Source organism: Emydura macquarii, unplaced genomic scaffold (genome assembly GCF_026122565.2).
Source record: "Emydura macquarii macquarii isolate MOO-44397 ecotype Brisbane River unplaced genomic scaffold, CSIRO-AGI_Emac_v2 contig_1947, whole genome shotgun sequence".
Taxonomy (NCBI): Eukaryota; Metazoa; Chordata; order Testudines; family Chelidae; genus Emydura; species Emydura macquarii.
The window spans coordinates 678,913-706,791 of NW_027132084.1; the positions used below are offsets into that span (position 1 = coordinate 678,913).

The 27,879-nt window shown below is 41.3% G+C and overlaps 1 protein-coding gene across 6 annotated transcripts in view; it reads right to left on the minus strand.

The window, feature by feature from the left end:
* Positions 1-27,879, minus strand: part of PTK2 (protein tyrosine kinase 2) — a 340,248-nt gene that overhangs the window by 37,301 nt on the left and 275,068 nt on the right. For 5 of the 6 annotated variants that reach the window (XM_067558327.1, XM_067558324.1, XM_067558323.1 and 2 more), the window contains 5 exons: positions 21,216-21,316; positions 18,674-18,789; positions 16,921-17,021; positions 14,897-14,986; positions 12,905-13,109 (listed from right to left, as the gene is read on the minus strand). In XM_067558327.1, coding sequence (XP_067414428.1) covers positions 12,905-13,109; positions 14,897-14,986; positions 16,921-17,021; positions 18,674-18,789; positions 21,216-21,316 — 613 coding nt within the window. Of the gene's footprint in view, positions 1-12,904; positions 13,110-14,896; positions 14,987-16,920; positions 17,022-18,673; positions 18,790-21,215; positions 21,317-27,879 lie in introns of those variants that run through there. The other variant, XM_067558326.1, reaches the window with a different exon arrangement.

Consider the following 27,879-nt stretch of genomic DNA (forward strand, 5'->3'; position numbering starts at 1 on the left):
ATCAGTCTCTATGAACCCATAAACATGAACAGGAGATGATGATTTTTCAAGACACGTGCCATGTCTCCAAGTTAAAAAAGTGAATTCTTTGTGTGTAATATACTTGGAGAGGTTTGTAATATGGTGGGCTGATTCTCTAATACTAGCAAATGGATTGGAAACATATCAGATGTTTAGAAGTGGATGATAACAAAAATTTGTGCCAGTTTTAATATTCTGGAACACCCAGCTACTACCCCCAAAAGGGAATCTAACATTCTCATCTTCTTGTCTGCCTGTATGTGTCACATTCATCACCTTGGTATCCGACTAGCTAACATTTACTGAGTCCAAAAAGATGGGGTGGGGATAACACACAGACTTAAATGACATGTTTTTCATAACGGAGGCTAAGCCTCTTGCCTCACAACCCCAACTCAGTCCACTGAGATATCTCAAAGTCCTTGCCATAAAGAGGCATTGACCCCCTTACCAAAACATCCTGGGACTATTCTAGCTAAAGATCGATCAGATGAAACAGAGCTCACACTTGGATGCCTTAGAATCCCCACTAGAAAAAATTAATATAAAATGGAAATGCCACTGGGAAGTTTTAATCTGCTCAACACAAAGAGTATAAATAACTCACAAAAATGTCTTTGTTTTTACAATGGGAAGACCAACCCATAGATGGAGTAAATCAAGAGATATTTTTGACTCTCTGTCAATACAGCTGCTTGAGTACTCTGAGCAGTTAGAATTCACAGAAGGTCAGGAAAGTCAAAACTAGGCATATTTTCCCAAACTACACATATTTTTAGCCACAGTAATCATAGATGCATTTCTATTCATATAATTTCCCTGCAAATTCTTAAGGCAATGCCATCAAACTTAACCTATGTTTCTAGAAAAGTTTAGATATTTGATTTACGATTTCAACTACTCAAAGGTTTACTTAACTTGAGAAATAAATTCAACTTTACTTACAAAGAGCTCTTTACTGAAATATGTTTCTGGAACATCTCATTAAAAAGGCAACACTTACCACTAGTTTCCACACAAGAGTTATCTGAGATCCTGCAGTGTTTTCTTATACTTAAGAAAAAAAAGTAATTCTAGTATGTCAGATACACTGTGAGGAAACTGATGATAAATGCAACTTCTCTCTTTCAAATTTGTCAGTGTACCATCTAAATGACAAACTCAACAAATACAAGAAGCACCATCGTGAATGTGTGTTGCCATATTCTCTACCTGCCCTCATTTTATGCCACTTTCCCAAGGGTATCATCCTTAATGGATGTCTTTAAAGGAAAACATACTGTCTCTAACAGGGTGGATAAAAATAAATGATTAAAAAAAAAATAAAAATCTCAGATTTGTATTTAAATCTGACCATATTTAATTTAAATTACTTTTTAAAAAATAAACATTTAAAAGTACATTTGAAATGATGACAACGTATGGCCTAAAGTTACTATAATCTATTGAAATGATTTAAAAAAAATATTCAAAAAAAGTACACATTTGCTGCCAAAGTTTTTAAAAAAAAGTCAAACCACTGACTTGATGGAAGTGACTTGCTAAGCACCTGGAATCAGTGTTTGTTGAAGTGCTAATCCAACTTTTGACAGCAGTAGCTTCTTCTTCAGGTGCAGAGAGAATACTTTCTTCAGCTTATTTAATTGGGGCTGGTTCACACTTATCGCGTGATTCGGCGGCAGTCGACGGGAGTTACGCAAACTACACAGAGTAGTTTGCGTAACTGACGTCAGTTGCTCTGCTTCCCTTCTGTGCGCTGTTCTCACTGCACTGAGCTGACAGGAACAGCGCTACGCTACTTGAGGGGGTGGACTTACTCAGTTGACTTCCTGATCGATTGAGCAGGTCTCACTGACTGCTCAATCGATCACGAAAGATCGATCTGGCAGTGGCGATTTTGCCGCCACCAGTCTGAACATAGCCTTTGTTTGAAGATCCTGGCCATGGTGACCAGAAACAATGAGTTAAATTAACTAACTACAGATAAGGCTTCCTTTGCTTAGTAGGTCAGTTTTAAACACAAATTATGTTTTGATAAAAATTTTCTTATGCATCCTGCACATTTAAGGTAATTTTAAATCATTTTTAAAAATGCTGTTATTTGCATTTTAATTTAATTCCAATTGCTATCCAAACAGAGCTTGACACAAATCTGGAGTAAACATATAATCCTCTAATAAATAGGAAATGCACCATTCACCATTTCTGACATAATAAAAAATGGAAAAACTAAGAATCTGAATAAATGTATGGTAAACTACATAATTTCTTAAATAAATGTGAATAGATATAGTGTTTCCTCTTGGTTGGCAAGAACTACCAAATTAATGTAAAGGCAATATTTAGTTGCAAATCAACATGTTTTACCAACCAATGATAATCAATCTTCGCTCTCATTAGGAAAATAAAAAATATATAAATGCAAAACAAGATTAAAACTTATGATTTCAAGAGGTGGTTGCTTACTCACAACTGGAAGTTCTTGGAGTTGTGTGGTCCCGATCCGTATTCCACTGTGGGTTATACATGTGCACCATGTGCCTGGAGCTGGAGAATTTGGAAGTAATGTCCATTGGTCTGTGCATGCCACCCTGGGTCACCTTGTGCCTCCGACTGAGGGGCTAAAGAGTGTGGTGGACCAACCGCCTCTTCAGTTCCTTCTCTGCCATAAATCAGATAAGATCCAAAGCAGAAGGGATGGAGAGTGGATAGTGGAAAACAGATTGAGACCACACACCTCCAAGAACCTCCAGTTACAGGTAAGCAAACTCCTCTTTTCTTTTGAGTGATGGTCCCTATTGTATTCCACTGTGGGTGAGTGACAAGCAGTATCTAAGTAGGAGGAGGGCGTGAGGATGTAAATACTGGGCTGAACAAAGTACCACTGTCCCCAAGGAGGAGTCAGCAGAATAGCCCTGCACCAGGTCATAATGTCTTGCAAATGTGTGAATGGAGCGCCACATGGATGCTTCATAGATATCCAGGAGGGATACCTCCTGAAGAGATGCCATAGTTGTTGCTTGTGCTCTGGTGGAATGAGCTCTTACTCCATGTGTAGGAGCTAAGAAGGAGGCTCGAAAGCTGATAGCAGGGTAGAATGCAGCCAGAGAACCATTTGAGATTCTCTGGGTGGAGATGGTGTGCCCTCTGACTCTGTTATAGTGCAAACAAACGTGGGCATTTCCTGATGGGTTTTGTTCTCTGTAGGTAGAAAGACAAGACCTCCCAAACATTGATGCAATGGAGTCTTTGTTCCTCTGCGGAAGCATGCAGTTTTGGGAAGAACACAGGTACGTGAATGGATTGGTGAAGGTGAAATTCTGAAACTACTTTAGGGGTGAATTTGGGGTGCAAACGTAAAGAAATCTTATCCTTAGGGAATATAGTGTATGGAGGATCTGCGATCATCGCTCCAAGTTCACCGACCCTTCTTGCTGAGGTGATGGCTACAAAAAAAGCAACCTTCATAAAAAGGAGGGACATTGAACAAGTAGCTAAAGGCTCAAAGGGGAGACCTGGTGAATACTGAGAGAAACACATTCAGGTCCCAGTGGGGAATAGGCTTCTGTGTAGGTGAGAAGAATTATTGGTCAGTGGATGTGTGAAGACCGAGTAGCCCTGAGAAGGTGGATGGTATGTGCTGATCAACACCAAGTGGACTCGGAATGAGCTGATGGACAAACCTGATGTCTTCAAAGATAGAATATAGTTCAAGATGAGAGGAATATCAGTAATCTCTGGAAGAATGTCTTTGTTGTGCTCAAGAAGAGAAGTGGTTCCATTTAGCTAGGTAACATGTTCCAGTAGAGTCTAGTAGTACTATTGGAGAGGAGGGCTTGTAGAACGGTGGAGAATGAGCGTTCTAAGAATGATGCCCATCCAAATACCAAGCCCTGATGTGGAGCAGATGAAGATTGGGGTAGTTGATCTTGCTGTTCCACTAGATCAAGAGCTTGGGACACGTTGGGAGCATGATTGTGGTTGGGATGACAGGTATAGGAGGTCAGGAAACCAGGGCCAGAGGGGAGCAATCAGAATCACCCTCACTCTGTCCTGCCAGATTTTGATAGCACTTGTGGCAGGAATGGTAGCAGAGAGAAGGCATAGTTGAACTGGTCTGACTAAGTAAGCAGGAGAGCATTGCCCAGGGAGTGGTGACCTAGAGCTCCTGTGGAGTAATGGTGAATTTCCTGATTGCTTGACAGCGAACAGATCCCTGGTTGGTGTTCCCCATAGAGTGAAAATATTGCGCAATATCGAGTTGTGGCGCTCCCACTCATGGTCAACTGTGAAATCTCTGCTGAAGGAATCTGTGAGCACATTTTGCTTCCCTGAAAGGTAAACTGCTGATAGGGTGATCTGATTGCTGATACACCAGTTCCAGAGACTGACTACTTCTGCACAGAGGGAGGCAGATCTCACTCCACCTTGCTTGTTGATACAGAAGACAGTCATAATGTTGTCCGACATTATAAGGACACAGTGAAGTAGATGAACTGAAGAAAGGACTTGCATGTTTTCCGTACTGCTCACAGCTTCAGAATATTGATGTGTCGAGGCATCCTGTGCTGTGTGATGATTCATGTGGGCTCCCCCACCTAATAGGTATGCATCCGTAATGATGGTCTGGAAAGGAAGGGCAAAAGAGGAAGACGACACACACCTAATGAGGATTTGTCCACCACAGTGGGGAAGACAGTACCTTGGCTGGAACTGTCACCATGAGGTTCATGGAATGACAGCTCGGGGGGTATACTGCCTGCAGCCAAGCTTGAAGGCTACGAAGGTGGAGTCTTGCGAACGGGGTGATATAGGTGCATGAGGCCATATGACCAAGGAGAAAGACATGTCTTGACCAGTACTTGCTTGTGACATGAACTAAGATATTGTTCATGGTTTGGAACCTGTCTGTGGGCAGTTACACTACAGATAGAATTTAAGGTTGCCGTGATGAAGTCCAGAGATTGTGTCAGGGAGAGAACAGATTTTTCAATATTTACACTGACTCCCAGTAAAGAGAGAAGGTGTAGCATCACAGAAGCTGATGCATAAGCTTCTTGATGGGACCTGGTGACAAGAAGCTAGTTGTCAAGGTAGGGGAAGACAATGAGACCACAACATCTGCTGTAGGCCATTTACCACCAAGAATATCTTGGTAAAGACTCTTGGGACAGTCACTATTCCAAAGGGGAGTACTCTGTATTGAGAACAGTCAAAGCCTACCATGAATCTCGGAAAGCATCTGTGGGTGGGATGAATGTCTCCATGATATTAACATCGAGAGGTGTGAACCACATGCCCTTTTCTAAAGATGGAATTATTAATGCCAGTGTGACCATGCAAAATCTGAGTTTGCGAATGAAACAGTTGTGATGGCGGAGGTCGAGGACTGGTCTTCAACCACCCTTCTTTTTTGAGTATCAGGAAGTAGGTCAAGTAAAACCCGCTCCCTGGGTATTGTGGAGGGACGTGTTCTATTGCTCTTTGCTGCAGTATAGAGTTCACCTCTTGTTTCAGTATACTCTCGTGAGAGCGGTCCCTGAAGGGAGGCAGGGAAGGGAGTTTTGGAGGAGGTAGGGATGCAAACTCTATTGTAGAGCCAGGGTGGATGATGTTCAGCATTCACTTGTCCATTGTTATTGCATTCCAGGTGTTGAAAAAGAGTGTTAGATGACCTCCAAAAGTTTGGGGGGAGAGAGGAGACTGGCAGGTGCTCTGCTTAGTGGCTCCTGAGATCCCATCAAACATAACGTCAAGCCGGGGGCTGAGACTGAGATGCTGAGCCTGTTGCACAGGGTGTAGGGAAGCTAGGACTTTTGAACCCTCTGATGGAAGCCATGTATATCTCCAGCAAGTGGAGGGTAGGCCTGGAATCCTTCAGGGTAGAGAGGGACGCTCATGAGTCTTCTGGTTGCAGAGGTGAAATTCATCAAAGGGGAGGTCTTCAATGGTATTTTGGACCTCCCTAGGGAACCCTCATGCATGGAGCCATGACTTCCTGCACATGATGATGGCAGTAGTCATAGAGAGATATCAGCAGCATCAACTGCATATTGGAGGCCAGTCCTCGCTATCAGTTTGACCTCATCAATCAGAGCTTGAAAATGAGCTTTGTCCTGTTGCAGAAGGCTGTCAGTAAACCTTGCATAGTACAGGAAATGGTATTTAGCCAGTAGAGCCTGGTAACTGGCCATCCTGAACTGGAGGCTGGATAACGAGAAGACCTGTCTTCTCAGCAGTTGCAGGTGTTTGCCTTCTTTGTCAGCAGGAGTAGACCGGGGATGTTGCTGTCTAGCTCTTTCAGAAACAGCACGGACCACCAGTGAATTAGAAACAGAGTGAGAAAACAAAAATTATGTACCCTTGGCTGGCACAAAATAATGCTTCTCTGCTCCTTTGGGGGTAGGAGGGCAGGTGGCAAGTGTGTGCCAAACTGTCCTAGCTGGCTCCAGTAACAGGGAGAGTTATTCTGTTGGGTCCGGAAGCATGCAGGATATCTACGAGTTTGTGCTGGGAGTCTTGGATTTTCTAAAGGGGAATCTGAAGCTCACCAGCAACTCTGCGGAAAAGGTTCTGGAACGGCCTGAAGTCATTGGGCAGCGGGGAATGTAGAAGTCACTGCTTCATCTGGGCATGAAGATGTTAGTCTTGCTGGCTTTGGTGGAAATGCAGGACCCAGAGCATAATGTTCCTCTGTCATATCTGGGGGCAGATCTGAGCATGCCCTTAGAGGGGAGACAAGGGGTGACTCCCTGGCATATCAGATAGACTCTGCAGGGGGTATGGCTCCCAAGACCCCCAGTATGGCCAGTAGGAGGGGTTGAGGTGGTTGCGGGTGCCCCCATGGCAGGGAGTACCAGCAGCTCCAAGTGAGATAAGGTGGACGTTGGTCCTAAACCTGTGAGAGTCTTTTTGGTGATGGAGGATACGTAGGGTAAGGGAAGAGTGGTTCATTGGATAGCTCAGAACCTCTCAATGAGAAGGCTGATTCCGGTGCCAGCTGTAGTACTGTTGGTGCCACTGGAGGGGAGATGTATTCTGTGTATGGAAGGGGTGATAAGCTCCTTCCAATAGTCAGTTCTCTCAGAAATGATATTATCTCCCTGGAAACGGAGGGGCCTGACGGAGGAGGTCATTCCAGATCTGGAAGAGTGAAAATATCCTACTCACAGATTCAGATCTCACTGATGTGAGAGGAGTTCTGCTTATCTGGGCCATCAGGGCTGGTGAGGAGGGTGGTATCCGAAACTGGCGGTGACTGGACTTCATCAGATCCCGGGGTTTGGAAGGAGCTGGTATCGGCAGAACACGGTCCTGTACTGATGGAGCCTAAGGCTTATAGGCTTTCTTGTTGTGCCACTGGAACTTAGGAGCTCCTAAGTCCTTATAGCCCAAGCCGGTAGGCTTTCTTAGCCAAGTCAGACTTCTTTGATGGGGACTCTGAGGAAGACTCATGCTTAGTCTCATGCTTATGAGTGTGCTTTCTAGCTTTCTAATTTACAGTCAAGCTGCTGCAGGCCTTTCAACTGTGAGGGCCGAGGATGATGAGCCACTGAAGAGAAGGGAAGACATTCTGGAGAGCAACCCAAGAGGACTCCAAGGGGGTCCCCAAGACAGACTCATGGTGCAGACAGAGGAAAAGAAGCAGGGGTAGGAGGTAACTCAGGAAACAGGCATAAGGACACCCACCCCTAGGTCTCATATTGGGACCATTATTTTGAAGGGCCCTGGGTTGGAACCACGGTGGCCACAGACTTTTGCCATTGTGCAATATTGCCACTGATTCTAGCCCACCAGACAGGCAGTCACTGACTCTCACCACTGGGTGACACAGCCTGGACTATCTCCACTAGGCAGTACTGCTGGCCTGGGACACAACCCCCCCCGCCAACCGGTGTATTAACAGGAGTGTTGTATGTAAGGCACAGGAATTAACTGTTTCACCTACTCGGCACTGGTGATGCCTCAGTTGGAGGACTGTGTCTAGTTCTGGATGATGCCTCAATTTACAATGTGCACAGATTGGAGAGAGTCCAAATGAGCAACAAAAATGATAAAAGGTTTAGAAAACCTGACCTATGAAGAAAGGTTAAAAAAACTGGGCATGTTTAGTCTTGAGAATAAAAGACTGAGGGGGGATTTGACAACAGTCTTCAGCTATGATAGGGGCTGTTATAAAGAGGATGGTGATCAATTGTTCGCCATGTCCACTGAATGTAGAAAAAAAAAGTAACAGTCTAAATGTGCAGCAAGAGAGATTTAGGTTAGATATCAGGAAAAGCTTTCCAACTACAGTGATACTTAAACATTGAAATAGTTGTGGAATCTCCATCACTGGAAGTTTTAAAGAGCAGATTAGACAAGCACCTGTCAGAGATGGTCTATACTTGGTCCTGCCTCAGCGCAGGGGGCTGGACTAAATCACTTCTTGAAGTTTCTTCCAGCTTTAGATTTCTAGGCTTCTATGATTTGAGGGTTCATTTAGCACTAGTGAGGGGACGCTGTTGCATAACTCTTGTCTAATGTGCAGCACAGGACTCAGTATCTCTTCTACAGAAAGGTAGTGTGGTCTAGAGGAGCGAGCACAAAATGGGCAGTCAAGAAGTACTGGTTCTCATCCTGACTCTGCCACTGACTGTGTGCAGGTCTCTTCACCTTTCTGTCTCAGTCTCCCAATCTTTAAAAATGAGGGTAATATTTATCTGCCTACCTCAGGGGCATGTTCTGAGAATTAATTATTTCATGTCTATACAGTGCTTTGAACATAAAGTGCTATAAATAAGCTAAGTATTATTATTACTATAAGAATCCTGCTCTCCACAGAGTACGAGCAGCAGCAAATAATGTTTGTGGGAGTCATTTGGAACTAGAAAGAGAACCAGATATCACAAAAGTGAAGAAGTGGGTAAAACATTTGATAAGACATTGCCTGGCATATAAAGTGAATATATGAGAAGTGCTAATGCACTGAATATATTCATCAGTGCTATCTCAGATGCAGGTGAAGAAAAATATCATTCTTCATAAAGCAGCAGACTTTTGTCATCAAAATAAGGAGGAACATGGTGTCACTGTAGCATTGGCTCCAGAACTAACCTGGCCCTCAGCTTCAAAAGCTAATCTGGAACGTATCCAGAAAAGAGCAGCAACAGCACACACAAAAAGCCAACAGGGAAAGAGCTTGTTTTTGCAAGTTCATGGGAATGAGTTTTGAAACATGATCTTCTCTAATTGGCTGAGATTGTGTCACTATAAGCAACCCTAAGGGCTGGCATCATCTTTGTGGAGTGCAAAGAAGCTCTAGGGACCCTTATGCAGCTGAAGGGTGACTCCTCAGTCAATTGCTGATCTGCCAGTGACCAGAGGTGATCAATTCTGGAGTTGCAGGAGAGATCTCTCCCCCTACTGGCTGCTTCAAATCTCCCAGATTTCAACTCCAGAGCTCTCTTCTCTCAATTTAATCTCCACCATGGCTGCAGGTTTATCCTCTGGCAACTTTCCTCAGCCCTCGTCCTTAATTTCTCCTCTCTTCCCTATTCTCTCATGAGCTCTACTGTCTTCTCACTTCCTGTAGTTCAGTGTCTCTTGCTCACTCCCCACTTGCACAGTTCCTCCTAGTCTTGGCCTATTTCACTTCCCTTCTTACCCATGCGGTACTCTCTCAATTCTGGTCTACCAGATCATTGCCTTCTCTTTGTTCACATCATTTAAGACTCAGGTCTCCCTCACACTGACAAGAAGTTAGTCGACAATACAATTTAATACGTATACCTATACTGTGTAACCATGCTACCTTCTTGTGTTATCTTCTTACTATAACTTTGGTTCAACAGTACCACCTGTATCCCATCCGTTCCTTTCTCTACTGCTAACTCTCACTCATATTATGACTGTAAATTCCTTGAGACAAGGGCTTTATTTTTCTACCAGTTATATAAAACCATTGGTGCACTTTTGTGCACTGCGTTAATAATAAAAGGAGTGTAACTGTAGGTAGGCCACTGGCAGCTGCTGTCATTTTTATTTGTCTTGATCTGCCATCTGCCCAATTAGTGTGTATATACATGTGCCTTTGTGATGTAACAAAAATGTTGACCTTATGACCTTGCACTCCAATTGACCATAAAAATAATTTTGATATTTGGTTATTACAATACTGGACATCTCCACTATATGTCACCTTTCTTATAAGGGCCTCTTACTTGGTTAGTCTGGTAGGCTAGCAATGACAACGACGGATTCTTTCTTTTGGCCACACAGCAGTGTGTTCACCTCAAACACATCATATCTGCCAATGTACTGATACCCCCTTTTCAGAGCAACAGGCCATCAGTGGAATTTTCCCTGTTTGGGTGATAAACTACCAGAGGCGGTACATTGATGCATTCATTGTAGATGTCGTTTTCAAGGTGACCTACTGAGTGGATAACTGCCAACTGACTGAACACATCCTCACCTGGATTGAACACAGGCGAGTCTGCATTTAATTGGCCAGGTGCCTCCCCGAACCAACTGTCAGGATATCAAGGCTGCTGCAGAGGAGGAACAATGCTGTCAGCTACATGGCTGGGGGTCTCAGAATTTTGTATTGTTGCTGAGTATCTGTAAAGACATGTCCCTTTCCTAGTACAACATTGTGGGACTTGAAGTTATAGGCATTTACTAGCTTTTAATTTGATAACTCAATTCCTTTCACTATCCTTAAACAAAATATCAGAATGACACAAATTATTAAATATTTGTTCCCCATGTAGATACTTATAGACTGTAATCAAGTCACCCCTTAACCTTCTTTGTTAAGCTAAACAGATTTAGTTCTTTGAGTCTATCACTATAAGGCATTTTTTCTAATCATTCTCATGGCTCTTCTCTGAACCTTCTCCAATTTATCAACATCCTTTGTGAACTGTGGACACCAGAACTGGTCACCAGCAGCAAATATAGAGGTAAAATAACCTTCTACTCCTACTAGCTCTCCTCTTTTATGCATCCCGGGATCACATTAGCTCTTTTGGTCACCATGTCACATGGGGAGCTCATGGACAGCTGATTATCAACCATGACCCCCAACTCTTTTTCAGAGTCTGCTCCCCAGGATACAGTACTCCATTCTGCATGTATGGCCTACAGTCTTTGCTCCTAGATAAAACCATTAGTCACACACACAATGCTTGCCTGCACCCAGTTTACCAAGTAATACATGTCACTCTGAATCAGGGACTCTCCCCAAATTTTGTGTCATCTACAAACGATAATCACTGATAATTTTATGTTTTCTTCCAGGTCATTGATAAAAATGTTCAATAGTGTAAAGCCAAGAACTGATCCCTGAGGAATCTCATTAGAAACATACCCACTTGCTGATGATTCCTCGTTTACAATTACATTTTGAGACCTATCAGTTAGCCACTTTTAAATCCATTTAACACAGATTATATTAATTTTATACCATTTTAGTTTTTTTTAATCAAAATGTCATGTGGTATCAAATCAAACGCCTTACAGAAGTTTAAGTATATTACATCAACACTATCTCTTGTATCAACCAAACTAATAATCTCATCAAAAAAATATATCAAGTTAGTTTGACAGGATCTATTTTTCATAAACCCATGTTGATTTGCATTAATTAACATGTTGGAGAGCTGACCCCCAAGAGGCATAGATAAGCTTCCTCATGCTCATGGCAGGTGGTAGTGAGGTGCCTCACAACCCTGGATACCCCTGAGAAGGACCATAATATTTCCCAAATGAAAATACACAAAGAACCAATGAGAATGTGAGGGGATAGCTGAGGATATATGCCCAAGTCCCTTGGGAATGTCTTCCAGTCACTGCAAGGCTTACATACTCAGGAAGGTATGTAATTGACTGTTTACCTCCCACCTTCCTTTTTGGACTTCTTTTTGGGGCCCTGTTTTTCATAAGGAACATCTATTTTTCCTTAGTATTGCACGCAATTTGTGTTAACTCTGTGGAAGACTACAGTGTCACCAACACTGCTGCATTCAGATCTGGATGCTTTATTGATAATAGTATCAATAATAAAGGATTGCTACTATGTTCTACCTTATGAGGAGATTCTAGGATTTCAAATCAGAATTCTAGCCTACTTCTAATTTCAAGGATATTTTGCTTATTGATAATGTGTTTATTTTAATAATCTACAGCCAAAATTTTTAAACTTGAGTGCCTTAGAAATAGGCATCTAATTTAATTTCTTTTTCCAAATTCCTAAATAACAGATGCTTATTTTCAGAGGTGTTGAGCACCAGCAGCTCCCATTGACTTCAACAGGATGAGCTGTGAACCTTCCATGTCTTTGATAATCAGGCCAATTTTATTTAGGATTCTATGTATGTATTTAGAGTGGACACCTTCAAGTACCTCAGGGTTTAGGAGCACAAATCCCACTGAATTTCAATGGAACTTGTGCCCCAAAATTCCTTAGGTACTTTTGAAAATTCCCCCCCTAGATGCCTAACTCAAGGCACTCAAGTTTGAAAACTATGGCCAGGTTAATTAAAAGAAAAGTGAAATTTCTGTACTGTCTCAAGAGAGATGGATTATATGATCTAGCAAGTTCTTTCCACCTCTAACTCTGAGGATCCCTAACATACTTATCTATGCCTATAAACACACTCTTAATACAGTCTTTGGGGGCCAGGTTTGGATCTCAATTACACTGGATTTATTGTCAAGTATAATTCCTCTGATTTAAGTGGAGATAGTCTAAAATAGATTTACAACAATGTAACAGCCACTTGACCCTTTGAAGGCACCAGCCTAGCACACTATGCATTGTACTTTCCTTGGAAAGAAAACAATTTTATGAAAGATACAATCAAATCAAAGAAATAATAATTAAAAAATCCCACTCTACCTGAGCTGTGCTTTAAGTTCAGTAAACCTGGGTCGTCTGCTGGGGTCATATGCCCAGCACTTGGTCATAAGGCTGTAGAGAGTAGGAGGGCAGTTTGGAGGCATTGGTAACCGCTCGCCATTCTCAATTCGACCAATCACATCATTATTCTTCACTCCTTGGAAGGGCTTTATGCCATGCATTAAAATTTCCCACATACACACACCTGGAAAACAAAAAGCAACATCCATCCTAAAGTGAGTAAATAATAGAAATCTGTGTTCTTGAACAACAAACTCCATGTTAAAGCTTAAGACGATGGAGTTTTAAAAGGAACTGCTACTGAAATGGAGCGCTAGCAGGCAAAATGAAGAGTCTTTTCTGCACAAAAGCCATGGTTAGTAATTACCACGTATATGGAGTTTAACAAAGTTTACAATGCACTTTGTCCAGTACACGCAACCACCAAACACAAACGACTCTCAACTGAGAAATATAGCTGACTAAACTACATGCTGATCACACAAGAGAATACTGTGCTATGTTAACTATATCTCTAAGTAGGTGGCGTCTATAAAATTACATGCACTATTAATCAGGGCTATGCATGAAAAAGTACGACCTGCATCTAGCTCATCGCAAGCAGGTAACCTGAAGGGCTTCAGATTTAACTGTTTTTTATCTATTGTAAGTCAGACTGGTTGCTCATATTCAAATCTACATTTTCATAATCCTTTTCCCAGTGTTTATTTTCTGCTGGCTTGTTTTGACTTGTATGCGGTATTTTTATACTTTGACAGTGTTTTATTATTGGCATTTGTTCAACTTTTTTCTGTCGAAACTATGTAACAAAACGTAGTTTCTGGTGAAACTATGTTACATGTGTAATGAGAAAGAAATAGCCTGTGGGCCTATGCACAGCTGGGGTATTCCACCTACATTGCTTTTCTATGCCAGATGGAAAAGATACATTATATTGCAATTAGGGATTCTTTTCCTCAAGAAAACAGTCATTCATCCTGATAAATCATGTACAGTTTTGCTTTATATTACTCAGAACTCTTTTGTTTTAAAGAGAACAAGCTGATATTTTTTTTTATCTGCACCTCCGCTATTCATACCCTGCTTGCCTTTTCTCTGCCTGTCACTGCTTGTCTGGTCTGTGGAGCTGAGTATTCGAGACTGGGAGATCAGACTTGTGCAAAAACAGGAATGGTCCGCACAGTGAAGGGGTCAGGATCATGGAAGGTGGGAGACATTCCTATCATTCCTCTTTTCACTCAACCTCTTTTCTTTTCTAAGATGACAGGAGGCAAAGTGATGAGGGGAGGTAAATGCACCAAAGGGATTGGAACCACATTCAGAGTGAGTGGAGAGTGGGAGGGAGAGAAAACCAGGACAAGATTTGGATCTCAGCCCATCTTGCGAGGTGAATGGCCTCAAATCAATTTCAGGCTTTTTTCAACATTCAAAAACACTTTAAATATCCTGCTAATTCCTCTTTCTAATGTTAAAGGGGTGAAACAACGTAAGACAACGGAGGAAAAACACCCAGAGCAAGGCTGAACTGAACACTGGGAAAAGAAGGAGACAAAAGCAAAAACATTCACTGAGTAGTGAAAATAGGAAATCAGTAAGTGCAAATAACGGCCTGATAAAGAAACACTGGCACAATTATATTAGAAGACAAAAGAGAAGCAAAGTAAGATAAAGAACTTCCTGTTATGACTATGAGTCTGATTTTCATTTACCTTAAGGCCACTTGTCAGCACACAGGGCTCTTAGGAGTGGTGAAAGGGGCCTTACGGTAAATGACAATCGGGTCCACTGCGTACAGAATGAAAAAGTGTGGAGAGATGTGAAGTACACTGTAAGATGACTGATTTTGGGACATGTAAAATAAACACTGGAAGAAACTGGAAATTATTCAGTTTCCATTAATAAAAATGGAACCATGTATTATCTTCTCTTCCAATAGTGCATTTGAGAAAATCATCATCCATATTCTCTTACCAAACATCCACACGTCACTAGCTGAGGTAAAACGTCGGAAGTTGATTGACTCTGGAGCCATCCATTTGATAGGTAATTTTCCTTTGGAAGCTATGGGGAGATGAGTGGAAAAGGCCATTATTTTAGCTAATCAGCTCTCAATGTAGATGTTCTTCAGTAAAATAATTTAGGGCCAAATCCTAGCTCCAGCAAACAACTCAGTCAGGCTTTGTATGAGCAACCTCTGTGGATGCCCTCTGGCTTCTGTACCTTCTGTCCTGAGTGAGCGGGTGAGGAAGAAATAATGGCTAGTAGACCTGCAGCCTTGTGAACAGATCCATCCAGCACCACTGCAGAGGGTTTTTCACCCCATCCACAGAGATCCTGGAAACCCACAATCTCCCCTGCAATAGACTCACCATAGTTCTACTGGAGGCAGGGCCCTCTGTGACTTTTAAAAGGAAGAGCAGGATTTGCCCCTAAGGCTACATCTACACAGCGAGCAGTACTACAGTTGTAAAAACAGCTTTGTAGATGTTGTGGCTTGGGCTTTGAAGCCTAGGGAGGGGTGGGCTTCAGAGCCCGAGCTCCAGCCCGAGCCTCAATGTCTACACTGCCTTTTTTTTTTTTTTTTTTTTTTTTTAAAGAAGTGTAGCGCGAGCCCCAGAAGCCTGACTCTGTCAACCTTGGCTCAGAGACTTACTGTCACAGGCTGCATAGATGTACCCTAAATGTACATATATTGAATAAGCCTCTCCATTCATATTTCAAGTTAATGCTTTTTACTTGAAGGTACTTAAACTACTCTACTCCAATTAGTGATTTATTTGCACCAAGCTTGAAGCTGCTATACACATGGAGCAATTGGTTTTTAACTGACCTAGGAAAAAGTTGGCTTGTTTATTCTTAGTTTAAAAAAATGCAATAAATATGTGATGGTTTTAGGTAAATTTCTCCTTTCACCTTTGTAAGAAAGTTGATGAAGTTATTTTGTTCACATCATTATTCTGGGACATCACAGACACCAGGAAACCTACCAGAAAACAGGGGAGTGGGGCCATATAAGAAGCTTTTAAAACTGTATGGTGCAAATTTAGAAACATTTAAAATATTTTTACATACTGAAGGATAAAAAATTATAAACACTGTTCCTAAATGTGCACCATATCACTAAAAATGCCACTTACTTGACCCTCTATAAATGAACTGTATTCTCCTGTCGGGGACTTTATATATTATGCACTGTGGGGCATCACAGAGCTGGAGCCAGTCAACTTCAGTCTCGGAAACTCCAAAGGGAAAAAACATGTTTCAAACCTTTTGTGTGTTGAATGTCCCTATCCCAAATTCACTGAAAACAATTTGCAGATCCCTTTGAACTCACTCTCAGGTACCTGGGATATGGCATGAATATGGGCATATGTAAAATGAGCTTCATAACTGTAGGTAATCTTTGATACTTTAAGGGCTTATCTACATGAACATTTAGTTTGCTGCAAACTGGGTGTGAATCTGTCTTTCATTGGCTGCACACTAACCGTCCCTGTGGAGTGGACCCTACTGTCCGTGTGGGCCTTGCTGATGTTGCTCTATTCTGCTTTGAAATGGGAATAGATTAAAGTGCATCAACAAATTCTTAGTGCACATCAGCAGGTCCACTTGGACAGTGCACAGCAAGCTAGCATGGGGTAGATTCACACCCCAGGCTCCCTAGAAACTAAATGGTCGAACTAAAGTCTTAAGAGTTGCAAAGAAAGCAGTATAATGGCCATCCAAAACTGGAATTATATCAATAAATGAATTTCCTTTTGTCAATTTAAATTAGACCATGTGATTTTTTAACAGCTCTATGTGTGAATTTTATTACCATCTGTTAAATTGTTTTATTTTGTTTAACCAGATTTCCTTAAACTAACTGTTTTGATCCTTTTAACTCCATAGCGTACACTCAAACTCCGTGTGATTAGCAAATCAACTCACTGACCTGCAAGAATAATCCTAACCCTGCCACTATAGTTTAGGTCCATTAAGTACTGACTTCTTACCTTTATAGTAAGTACTGTCTTCCATATATCGGGACAAACCGAAGTCACCTAATTTCACACAATCAGTGGAGGATACCAGAACATTTCTAGCAGCAATATCCCTGCCAAACAAATCAGACATTTATCATTTCTAATCATCTGTTTTCTAGATTCAGGTTTTCTTAGAAACACAGAACCATTATTACAGATCAGAGATGTAAACTCACTCAGTTTGGAGAGAACCAAACTACATTTTTAATGATGGTGTGTGGACTAAGAATATAAAGTTAGAATTGTAAACCCTCATTGATACCCAACAGGACTCGCCTACTGATTACAGTGGAAAGTTTTACAGAAATACTGAAGTCACAATATGGCCTTTATGAGTAATTAAATTTTTATGTGGTGAAGTTATTATTGCATTCAGCATCACTCACTGGGAAAAAGAATGGAGATGCTTTCACGACCAGCATTATTTCTACCTTTTGTTAACTGGCAATTTGCACACACAATTATCACATTGTATGGGCACACACTATTTGTTGAATAAGTGCAGGTTTCAGAGTTCATGTATTTACAGTCATTGGATCAAAATGTAGGTCCTAGCAACTAGGATAGAATTTGTTGAGGATGCAAGCGGAAGGGAAAGTCTTTGATACGCAGAGGTCACGAATTTGGGTAATGTCTTTCCTTTAAAGCAGGCATCAACTCATGCTCTTTGCAGCAAGGGCTTGGATTTTCAGGGAAGCCATTGTTCTCATGGCAAGACCTGGAGGTTTTCTCATGCAGTTGCCAATATAGGACTGCAGACCTTGGATTCAAGTGGACTGATCAAGCCTGAGACATGTTAGGAGTTTTGGCTTTCAACACTGAAGCAGATGAGTGAACGCCAGTGGCAGCTTGGGTGGTTGCTTTCTCCCATTTCACTGCTGACAGAACAAGCTGCCTTTACATATTTTTTGCTGATAAACATTTTAATGAAGTCACAGCCGCTTGGCCAAAATTCTAGTGTCTCTCTCTATCCACACTGGCCTCTGCCATTTACAAGGTAATATGTCACTTGAACACACACAATTTATACATTTATACAAATAAAATACTTAAGGCCAAAGTAGCACACATAGAATTTGCATGTAGAAAATTGTTGGCAGTACAGTGCCAGAGATGAAGGACCTATAGCCTGTTTCTTGTCCTACACAACTAAGTTCAATTTACTTAAACTAAAATTAATTCCCCTGTCCGATGTATGTATGCTTTTAAAATTCACTTGCTGGTTAAGCACAGGCATTTCAATTACAGAAACATTTCTGTTTTCCCTGCTCTTCACCTCAGGATGAGTCTGTTGCTCTCTGAGATTTGATTTTTCATATTTTGAAGATTACAGCGGACTTGCAGCTTTGAAAAATGTTGTCATTGCAAAGCAACAGAACAGCTGGTAATCCAGACTTCTGACTAAAACCAGGCACATACTTCAAGTCAATATTGCCAAGGTCCAGCAGGTGTCACTCTCGACAGTTTATGTCAGTAGTGTATTTTTGTAGTGGATTCTCTAAAATTCATGAAGTTCTAACACGTGACACACTTTTCTCATCAGGGAAATCAATGAAAAGAAATGAAAAGAAACCACAGGAGAATGCTGATCTATGAAGTAAGCATTTCCCTCTAGTTAACATATCTAACTAATATCCAGCAACTCTGCCAGCCCAGATATTTTTCTAAAACTCTATGAACCCTTTTTCTTAAATTGAAAGTTTTCATACAGATATAATCTTACCTATGTACAAATCTTTTGCTCTCCAAGTAGGCAAGTGCTGTGCTAAGCTGGTAAGCATAGAGTATCAAAGAGGCCAAATCCAAACTGTATTTTCTTACTTGCAAAAATGATCTCAGCTTTTGGATAAAGAAGAAAAGAGAAAAAGGTCAGGACAAATTAAAATTAATCTGACGAAGAGAGAAATCTCAAATTGTGAGGTTTACACATTTAACAGTAGACAATCCTCCCCTTTAAACTAGAATAGAAAAGAAAATCAGTTGTCATACAGAAAACACAGGCTTAGTATACACTTACCAAGAAATTCAGCGGCAGTTGATGGGAGTTACGCAGAGTAGCTTGTATAACTCCTGTCAACTTCCTAAATTCCCTTTAGTCTCCACTATGCTGTGCTGATGGGAAATGCATTCCCGTCACCGCAACGCTACTCCTTTTGAGGAGATGGTTTAATTGAATCGACTTCCGAATCGATTAAGCGGGTCTTCACTGCCACTCAATCAATCCAGATAAATCGATCTGACGGCGGCGAATTTGTCGCTGTTAGTGTGTACATACCCACACTTTTGGCTACGTTCAGGCTGTCTCTAATGTGTGAAAAGCGGTAGTCAAGTGTGATACAATTTTTGCACGTCACTTCTGTTTCCTCTTGAAGCCAAAGCATTCCTTCACTGCTGGGCCCATTTGGGCAGCTGCTCCTGAATCTCTCCACATGTTCTTTCATTGGGAATTGCTCATGCTGCTGGCATGAACAGTCCCAGCAGGTAACTGAACAGGGTTTGTACCCACATCTGGGCCAGCCTGAACACAGGCCAAATCACTATTGCTTGGGCAGCATTAATATATGCCTATAACTGCACAGATTTTACTAGAGACCTGGATTTAGCTCAGAGAAATTGCCTAGAAAAATACATCTAGTATAAGGCAATCATACCACAACAGTGTAGCACTGGTTTTTATTTACAGTATTAAAATAAAGATTGAGAAGGAAGTTGTATGCTGAGGAGGATTTGGAATTTCTGAATAAAGGAATGGAGACAAATTGTGCTACCCACTCTAGACAAAGCTAACAGACTCTAGTTTTATCTATTTTATTCAGATATTTTCATATTGCATTATAAACCATGTGATTACTTCACCTCTGAAATCTTTCAGAAATGTATGACTTAGAGAAAATAAGTCAGAATTAAAAAAAATCTGACAACCTGATTCCCTGTTTTAAAGATATTAGATTGCTTAGCATTTTTCTTGATTGTCTGGATTAACAAGGGAAGTCCTCACTGCTGGGGTCTCCACAAGCAAAGGGAAATTCAGAAAAAGAAATGTAGGTGCATTGACAATGTACCGTGAAAAGATCCCTATTCTTGAAGATGTTATCAGCTGTATTACAGGAGGTGAAACATTTGCAGATAGAAACTGCTTACAGTAGGTGAAACTTCATGATTTAGCAGAGATTATTTACAGTTGTGCTGTATTAATGAAAATGCTGCACAGGTTTGCACTTACTAAATGGCCTCATCTTCAGTGGTACTGAGCAAACATCAAAAAAGGCCAATCAGGATTAGCAAAGAAATTTGGATGATTTCACTATGATGTTTCTGCTATGGTTTTCCTCATGAGACACTCACATAATACAAACTACTCCAGCATTCTTCTAGGAACATCTTTTTTGGTGTCAAACATCATGGGTATATATACATGTTTGCAAATATTGTTTATAAAATTTATTTAAAATTTCATTTTACAGACACACTAACATATGAAGGCTTTACAGACCCTTGCTAAATAAATTCTAATATAATCACAAATTCAAAATGATTACTACCATGCTTTTAACTGTGCACGTAAGTACCACTGTAGGAGGCTGCTACCAATGAGGGTCCTACCTAGCCAGTGCTGAATATTAATGCATCAGCTGAAAGGCACATGCCTTTAGCAATGACTACTAGTGCTGTAACTGCATGACAAGTCAAATGAATCTCAGTTTTCTTGGCATACAAGAAAGCACATTGTGACCTTATTTGCTTTCTGTTATCTCTTCACACAGAAGACAAGAAAGTTAAGTGGATATTCTTTATCTTGTTTTTTAAATTGTATTCCCTAATCCTTGAAAGGAAGTGGAGCTGTGAAATATATTCTACACAGTATTTTAAACTTTCTATCCAGATTATAGTCTGAAGTACATATATTTTAAATAATTCATAGTAATATTCTTTCTATTCTATATAAGCATGTACACCTCTTACTTGACACAGATATTAGTTCTCACATGATAGTAGCACTTCAAAGTATCCCTGAGAACCATGGGCTAAATCAACCCTGATGTAAGCAAGTTAATTCCCTTGACTTCAGTGGAATTATGCCCATTTCCACCATAGCTGAATTTGATCCCATGATCCTGCAATTCACAGTGTATCATGAATTTGCCTTAGAGTGCAATATTTAGAACCCAATCCATTAGACTGAATAAGTGGTTCCCCAATCCCATATGCAAGTGTCTGTGGGATAAGAGGGAAGAAGAAAGAAGATACTTGGGAATTTATCATACCTCCCCTAGCGTACAGAGCTCCATGATTATCCAGACTGGGTTTTCCGTAATAACTCCAATCAACTTCACAATGTGGGGGTGATCAAACTGACGCATTGTTACTAGAAAGGAGGAAGCAGATTCACCCATTAAATACAAAATCTGCCTGTTAAAGCAATAGCTGTTAAATGAAAAATGTTTTTGTAGTAAGATAATTCATTTAACAAGCTTTTACTGTAGGTCTGAACAAATTGTCATATAAGGACATATAACCAGATTATTTTGGGCCTGATTCTCCACTGCCTTGAACATTGTCTAATCTTTTATACCTATGCAGAGTGAGTCTAAAATGCTATCTGATCAGAATACTCACTTCATACTGATGTAAATGATTCCACAAGGTGCAAGGCAGGCCCTCTGTGTCTGTATATCTTGACCAACCATAGAATACTAATTATTTTTAAATGATGTATGAAGACAGGTTTTACTCACCTTGTGCAGCCACTGGAGTTTTTCGAGATATGTCCCCCTGTGGTGCTCCACTTTAGACATGTATGTGGCCCTGTGCCTTTGATGGGAGATTTTTGGTAGCAAGTGCCCAGATATGCACCCTATACATCCTCATGCCCCTTACCTAGGATATCTAGGGTTGTTCAGGCAAATTGCTCTCAGTTCCTTCTCTTTGGCAAAGCCCACAGAGGCAGCTCTGAAGCAGAAGGGAGCAGGGTGGGTAGTGGAGCAACCACAGGGACCACATCTTGAATAACTCCAGTTACTGAACAAGGTGAGTAATCAATCTCTCCTTCTTCAAGTTGTATCTCTGTGGATGCTCCAATTTAGGTGACTCTGTAGCAGTAGCCCTTTAAGGAGGTGGGCGTTTCAGAACAGAGTCCATCACCGAAGAAAGAACAGTATTGCCTACTGCTGCATCTGATTTTGCAGTGTCAATTAGGATGTAAGGTTTGGAAAATGTGTGCACCGAGGACCATGTTGCAGTCCTGCAGATTTCGGCAACCTGAATTTATTGAGTATAACTACAGATATAGACTGTAATCTAGCAGAGCATTCAGCTCTCTTAGGGGAGATGTAAACACAGCAAAACCATAACAGGCAATAATACATCCAGAGATCCATTTAGAAAGTCTCAGTGATAATAGGTGCTTCTTTAGACCTGAAACAGAGTGTATAGAGGTCTTCCTGAGTGGCCTAGTCCTGTCCAAGTAAAAGGTTAATGTTCTCTTAACATCTAGTACATGAAAAGCAGACTCCTGTGTAGACTGATGAGGTCTTCTCCTTGGAGAACATTAGAGCCCCCATCTCCCCAAACCTTCAAGCAGAAGTGATGCCCACAAAGAAGGCTGTCTTCATAGACAGATGTAGCAGCGAACACGTAGCTAATAATTCAAAGGGTTGTTTCATGATATGGTTAAGAACCAGATTGAGATCCAAAAGCGGTGTACTACTTTTCTATTCTGCAGGAAAAAACCGATAAGTCCTTTTAGGAATCTCGTTGTGGTGGGATGAGCAAATACCAAGAAAACGTGTACTGGCATGTGGAAAGCTGTTATTACTGCCTAATGAACTTTGATGGAACTCATAGAAAGGCCTGAATTTTTCAATTCCAACAGGTAATCCAAGATCAAAAAAAGAGATGACTGGATAGAAGAAAGATGGTGCTGTACAGCCAAAGGCTGTATCTTCTCCATCCTGAAGGTAAGTATGTCTAGTAGATTCCTTTCTGTTATTTAACAGTGTATCTTTTGTACTTCCAATGAATAGGTGGTCTCTAGTCCTGAGAAGCATTGAGGAACCAAGCTTGTAATTGAAAGTCATTCAAATTGGGGTGAAGTGTCTGACCTACATACTGAGACAACAGTTGAGGTTTGATTGGGAGCCAGCAGGGAGGGCAAGAGGTGAGTTTGATGAGGTAAGGAAACCAAACTTGTCTTGGCCAAGTTGGTGCAATCAAATTTACTTTGGCTTGGTCCTGTCTGATCTTGATAGGTACCTTTAAGAGCAATGGAGTTGGAGGATATTCACAGAAAAGACCCTTTATCCATGTAACGATTAAAGCATCTCTTAGAGACTGGGGATCAAGCCCCACTCTGGAACAGAAATTCCTGCACTTTGTATTGGCTGATGTCCAAAAAAGTCAACCTCAGGAAATCCCAAGCTATGGATATTTTGTTGAGGACCTAAGAGTCCAACTCCTATTTGTAATTTAGGGAGAAATGTCTGCTCAGGTCGTCCACCATGGGGTTTTGTACATCCAGGAAGGAAGAATCTGAGATGACTCTCCGATTGGCTATGCACCAGTTCCAAAGCTTTACCATTTCGGTGCACAGAGGAGTGCATGAGAGGAGGAATCCAATGCTGGTCATCCCAACTGTTCGAACGCAAGGGTCTAGTGTCCTGCCTCTGTTGCATCTGCAACAGGGAATAATGTCTCCTGGAATAAATTGTAGATCCTTGAACAGAAAGTTCAGAGTCTGAGTCAGAATGCTCTTCCACATATTGAATAAGAGGTGACAACCCCTCCTCATGGATAGTCAAAGAAGAGAAGAGGTAGGTCTCCCAAAAACATAAGCAGTCAGTGATCCAACTGATCACAGTATCAAGAGGCATTCAGAAGCTGCAAGGAGCAGAGACTCGGGCTCATTTGGTAACACAATGTCTTTTGGGTACTGGAATTCCTGCAGTTTTTAAAATACAAAAGAACTCAGTACCAGCATTGATGATGTTGCAGAGGCCATTGTGCACTGATCTTGATACTAGGAGGGTTGAGTATTCCAATGAAGCCAGTTCTTGGTAGTAGTAGTCTTTTGTACCGACCCTTTTACCACTGAGGTATGGGACATAGCTGAAGACTTAACTTGCTTCATGGTACCCAGAGTACTTGGAACCTCTCCTCTTGGGGCCTGAGGCCTGCAGTGAATAGATAGTCTTTGATGAAAAATGCTCTCATTTTGCTCCTCTTATCTCTTTCCCTATACTTGGAGTGGGAAGCTCTTGGTACCGGCGGTGTGGTTATTGGTACCTCAGTCAAGGAGAGCACTAGGAGACCAGGGTTTCAGTGCTGTCTTCCTCTTGGAACCTCTCAGTGATCTTGATGTTGAAGACGATGGGACACTGACAAACATGGATGGTCGCTGCCCTGTGCCCGGGTCCGAAGCCAGTCTTATAGACTATTAATGACGAAAGAAGTCTAATTTACTTTCCTGGTTTTATGGCATCTTCCTTTAAAAGAAGAGCAGATTTTACACTTGTTGGGAATGCGTGAGTCTCCAAAGTGACAAATGCAGTGGGAATGCCCACCACTAACAGGGCCACTGCTTCTTGACAAGAGTCACCTTTTAAATCCCAGGAAGCCTGCCATCCCCAATGGAAGAAAAGTTGTTCAAGCCCCTCTATAGGAGAAACAGAAAAACAAAAATGTGCTTTTTTTTTTTTAATAAAAGAAAAGGGGAACAAAGGCTCCAACTATAAGTTACTAAACCTACAACTGATAAGAATTAACTATACAGCTAAAACACTAAATAGGTACAGAGCAAACAGGCACATGACTAGATTTCATCTCTGGCCAAAAGTGGTTGAGAAGGATGTGACAGTAGTTTGCCCACGCAGCCCTATATAGCCTGGGTATGGGGCACAAGGATGTGTAGGGTGTATGTATGGGTAGAATAGGTACTGCTACCAAAAATCTCTGATCAAAGGTGCAGGGGTGCATGTGAACATAAAATGGAGCATCCACAAGGACACTACTTGAAGAAAAACAATTTATGAATACTACAATTGTACATTTCTTATTTGTTGGAAGGCAAAGGGAAAAGTAAAATGTACAATTCAATAAACACATAAAAATGCATGTCAATGCTATGATGTCCATATAAAAATCTCATATAATGATTCGGTTTACATCAGATTTTATTTGCTACAGGCATAATTAACTTATTTTCACTCTCAGCAATGCACCTTTCATGCAGTAAGGTGGATGCCTATTTACTAATGCTATGGGGGAGATAATATTTGCTAGCTGAAGCAAAAACATCAGCCTTTTCACTAGGTTTTATCTCATGACATCCAGCAAGCTTCCTAAAATGTATCTTAAAATTATGTTTCCTTTATCTTTGCAGCTCACACTGTTGTGGTGGCTCAACAAAAATCGTCAACAGAAATGTATATTCTTCACCCAAATTAAATGGTCTACTGCAGTTCACATAATATGAGCCAAAAATAAAAAACTGTATACTTTAGGCTTCTAAACAGCAGATTAATGTTGCATAAATGAAGGACTTTTGCACCCATAGTCTGGTCAGTCCAAGAATGTTCTCTCAGCCTCCACACAGCTGTCATGTAATCAACACATTTCATAATACCAATCAACCATCCCTATTACATTCATAAGAATTGTCTAGTTAATAATTCAAAATTGCATCCCCCTACAAGAAAACTTATAGAACTTAGCCATAACAACGTGCCCTGTGACTACATTACATTTGAAACTTTTACAAAACATTTATTAATCAATCAATATAGGAAATTGACAGTATATATATTGCAACATACCTCTATCACAGAACAAAACAAAGGCATAGGTGGAGATTGGGTTAGTGGTGTAATTTGAGTTGGGTGATAATGAATGTTAAAGGATTAGATTGCATCTGTGGCTGGATCCCTTCCCTTAACGATTCACTTCCAGGCTTTTTATAAATATATAATTTTTGCAAAGCAAGTGTTATTTTTGAAGACTTGGAGGAAGGAGCAAAGCTACCTGGGCTCCACTGAAATTAACTTCCAATCTTAACTCTTTGTAAATAAAATTTATTTCTTTGGGAACAGATTACATCACAATGTTGAAAGCTTCAGAATTCTCTTGTGATAATCACACCCACAGTAGTTTTTTTTAAAAAAAATTGGATTTATTAATGTGGAATACCTTGTATTGATTTCAGAGATGACCCGTGCCAGCCGATAGTGGGGCCACGGATGTTAATAAGTTGTGGGCTATGCACCAATTCCATAGTTTTAGTGTTTCCGTGCATAGGAAGTGTGATCTGGCACCTCCTTGCCTGTTTATATAATACACGTAGGCTATACTGTCTGTCATGACCCGTGTGTGTGTGCCTTTTATCAGTGGTAGGAAGTGAACACACTGAGTTTGAGCAGACTGATGTGGAGGCATGTCTCACCTGAGGACCATTCACCCTATGTCGTGTTGCTGTTGAGATGCGCACCCTATCCTATGAGGGATGCATCAGTAGTGAAAGTAATGATGGGGGAGGCTGAGCGAATGGGATTCCCATACAGACATTTACTGGCTTTTTCCACCAGTCCAGGGACTATTTTACCCTGGTGGGTATCGATAGTCATTTGTTTATGCTGTCTCTGTTCGGTCTGTAAACCAACCTGAACCAAGCTTGCAAGTATCTCATGGGTAATCTGGCATTAGTTATCTCTGATGTCCCCGAGACCATGTGTCCCAGGAGTGGAAGGCAACATTTGGCTGAAGTTTAGGGACTGTACTGTACTATCTCTTACAATGAGGAGGGCCTGAGGAATCTGTGATGTGGGAGGAGTGCTTTTGCCCATATAGAGTCAAGCCTTCTATGAATTCCAGCCTCTGTACCAATATTAATATTGATTTTTGGTCATTGACTTTCAGGCCCAGACTCTGAAACAGGTCCAAGGTGACCTAAGTGACCTGCTGAACATCCGCAAAGGATTGAGCCTTGAAGAGGCAATCATCCAGGTAAGGGTAAATCATGATGCCTTGAGAATGTAGGTCGGCTACCACCAAGAGGACTTTGGAGAATACTCCGAGGCTGATGAAAGGCCAAAGGGAAGTTCTCTGTACTGATAATGGTCCTGTCCTAGGATAAATCTGAGGTAACGCCTGTGGCTCAGTATAACTGAGGTGGAAATATGCGTCTTAAGGTTGAGGGCTGAGAACCAATCTCTTTCTTCAAACGCTGGAATGATTGTGGATAATGTGACCATCTTGAACTTCTGAGCTTTGTCGAATTTGTTGAGTGCACTGAGTTTGATGAATTTGTTGAGTGTTCAGTATAGATCTCCAATCCTCTTTTTTCTTCAGTATTAAGAAGTAATGAGAATAGAAGCCTCTGCCCCTTAGATGTACAGGCACTGGCTCTATTGCTCCTACGCTGAGGAGGTGGTCTAGCTTCTGTCATAGTAAGCTTTCAGGAGAAGGGTTCTTCAAGAGGGACAGGGAGAGGGATTTGGAAGATGGGAGGGAGGAGAAATGGATGGAGCACCTGTCTGGACAATCTTCAATACCCACTTTCTGGAGATTATCCACTCCCAGGTGCTATGGAACAAAGCGAGACAGTCCCCAGAGGAATGGGAGAAGGGTGTTCGAGCATGGAATGGCAGCAAGGACACCCGATGAACCTGTCAAAATTGTCTCTTCGATGTAGAGGGTTGAGAAGAGGTTTGTTGGGATCCTGACGTTTTACGTTGAGGAACCTGGATTTTTTTTCTCTGAGGCTTATATGGCCTGTGTGTGTATTGGGATGGGTACTGAATTCTTCATTTTTTCCCTCTCCCAGAGAGTGAACATACTATGAGTATCCGTCAGTGACTGGGATTGATTCCTTGGAAATGAGGCACTTTTTGAAGCCAGCGGAGCCGGATATCCCCTTCTCTAGGGAGGTGTCTCCCCCCC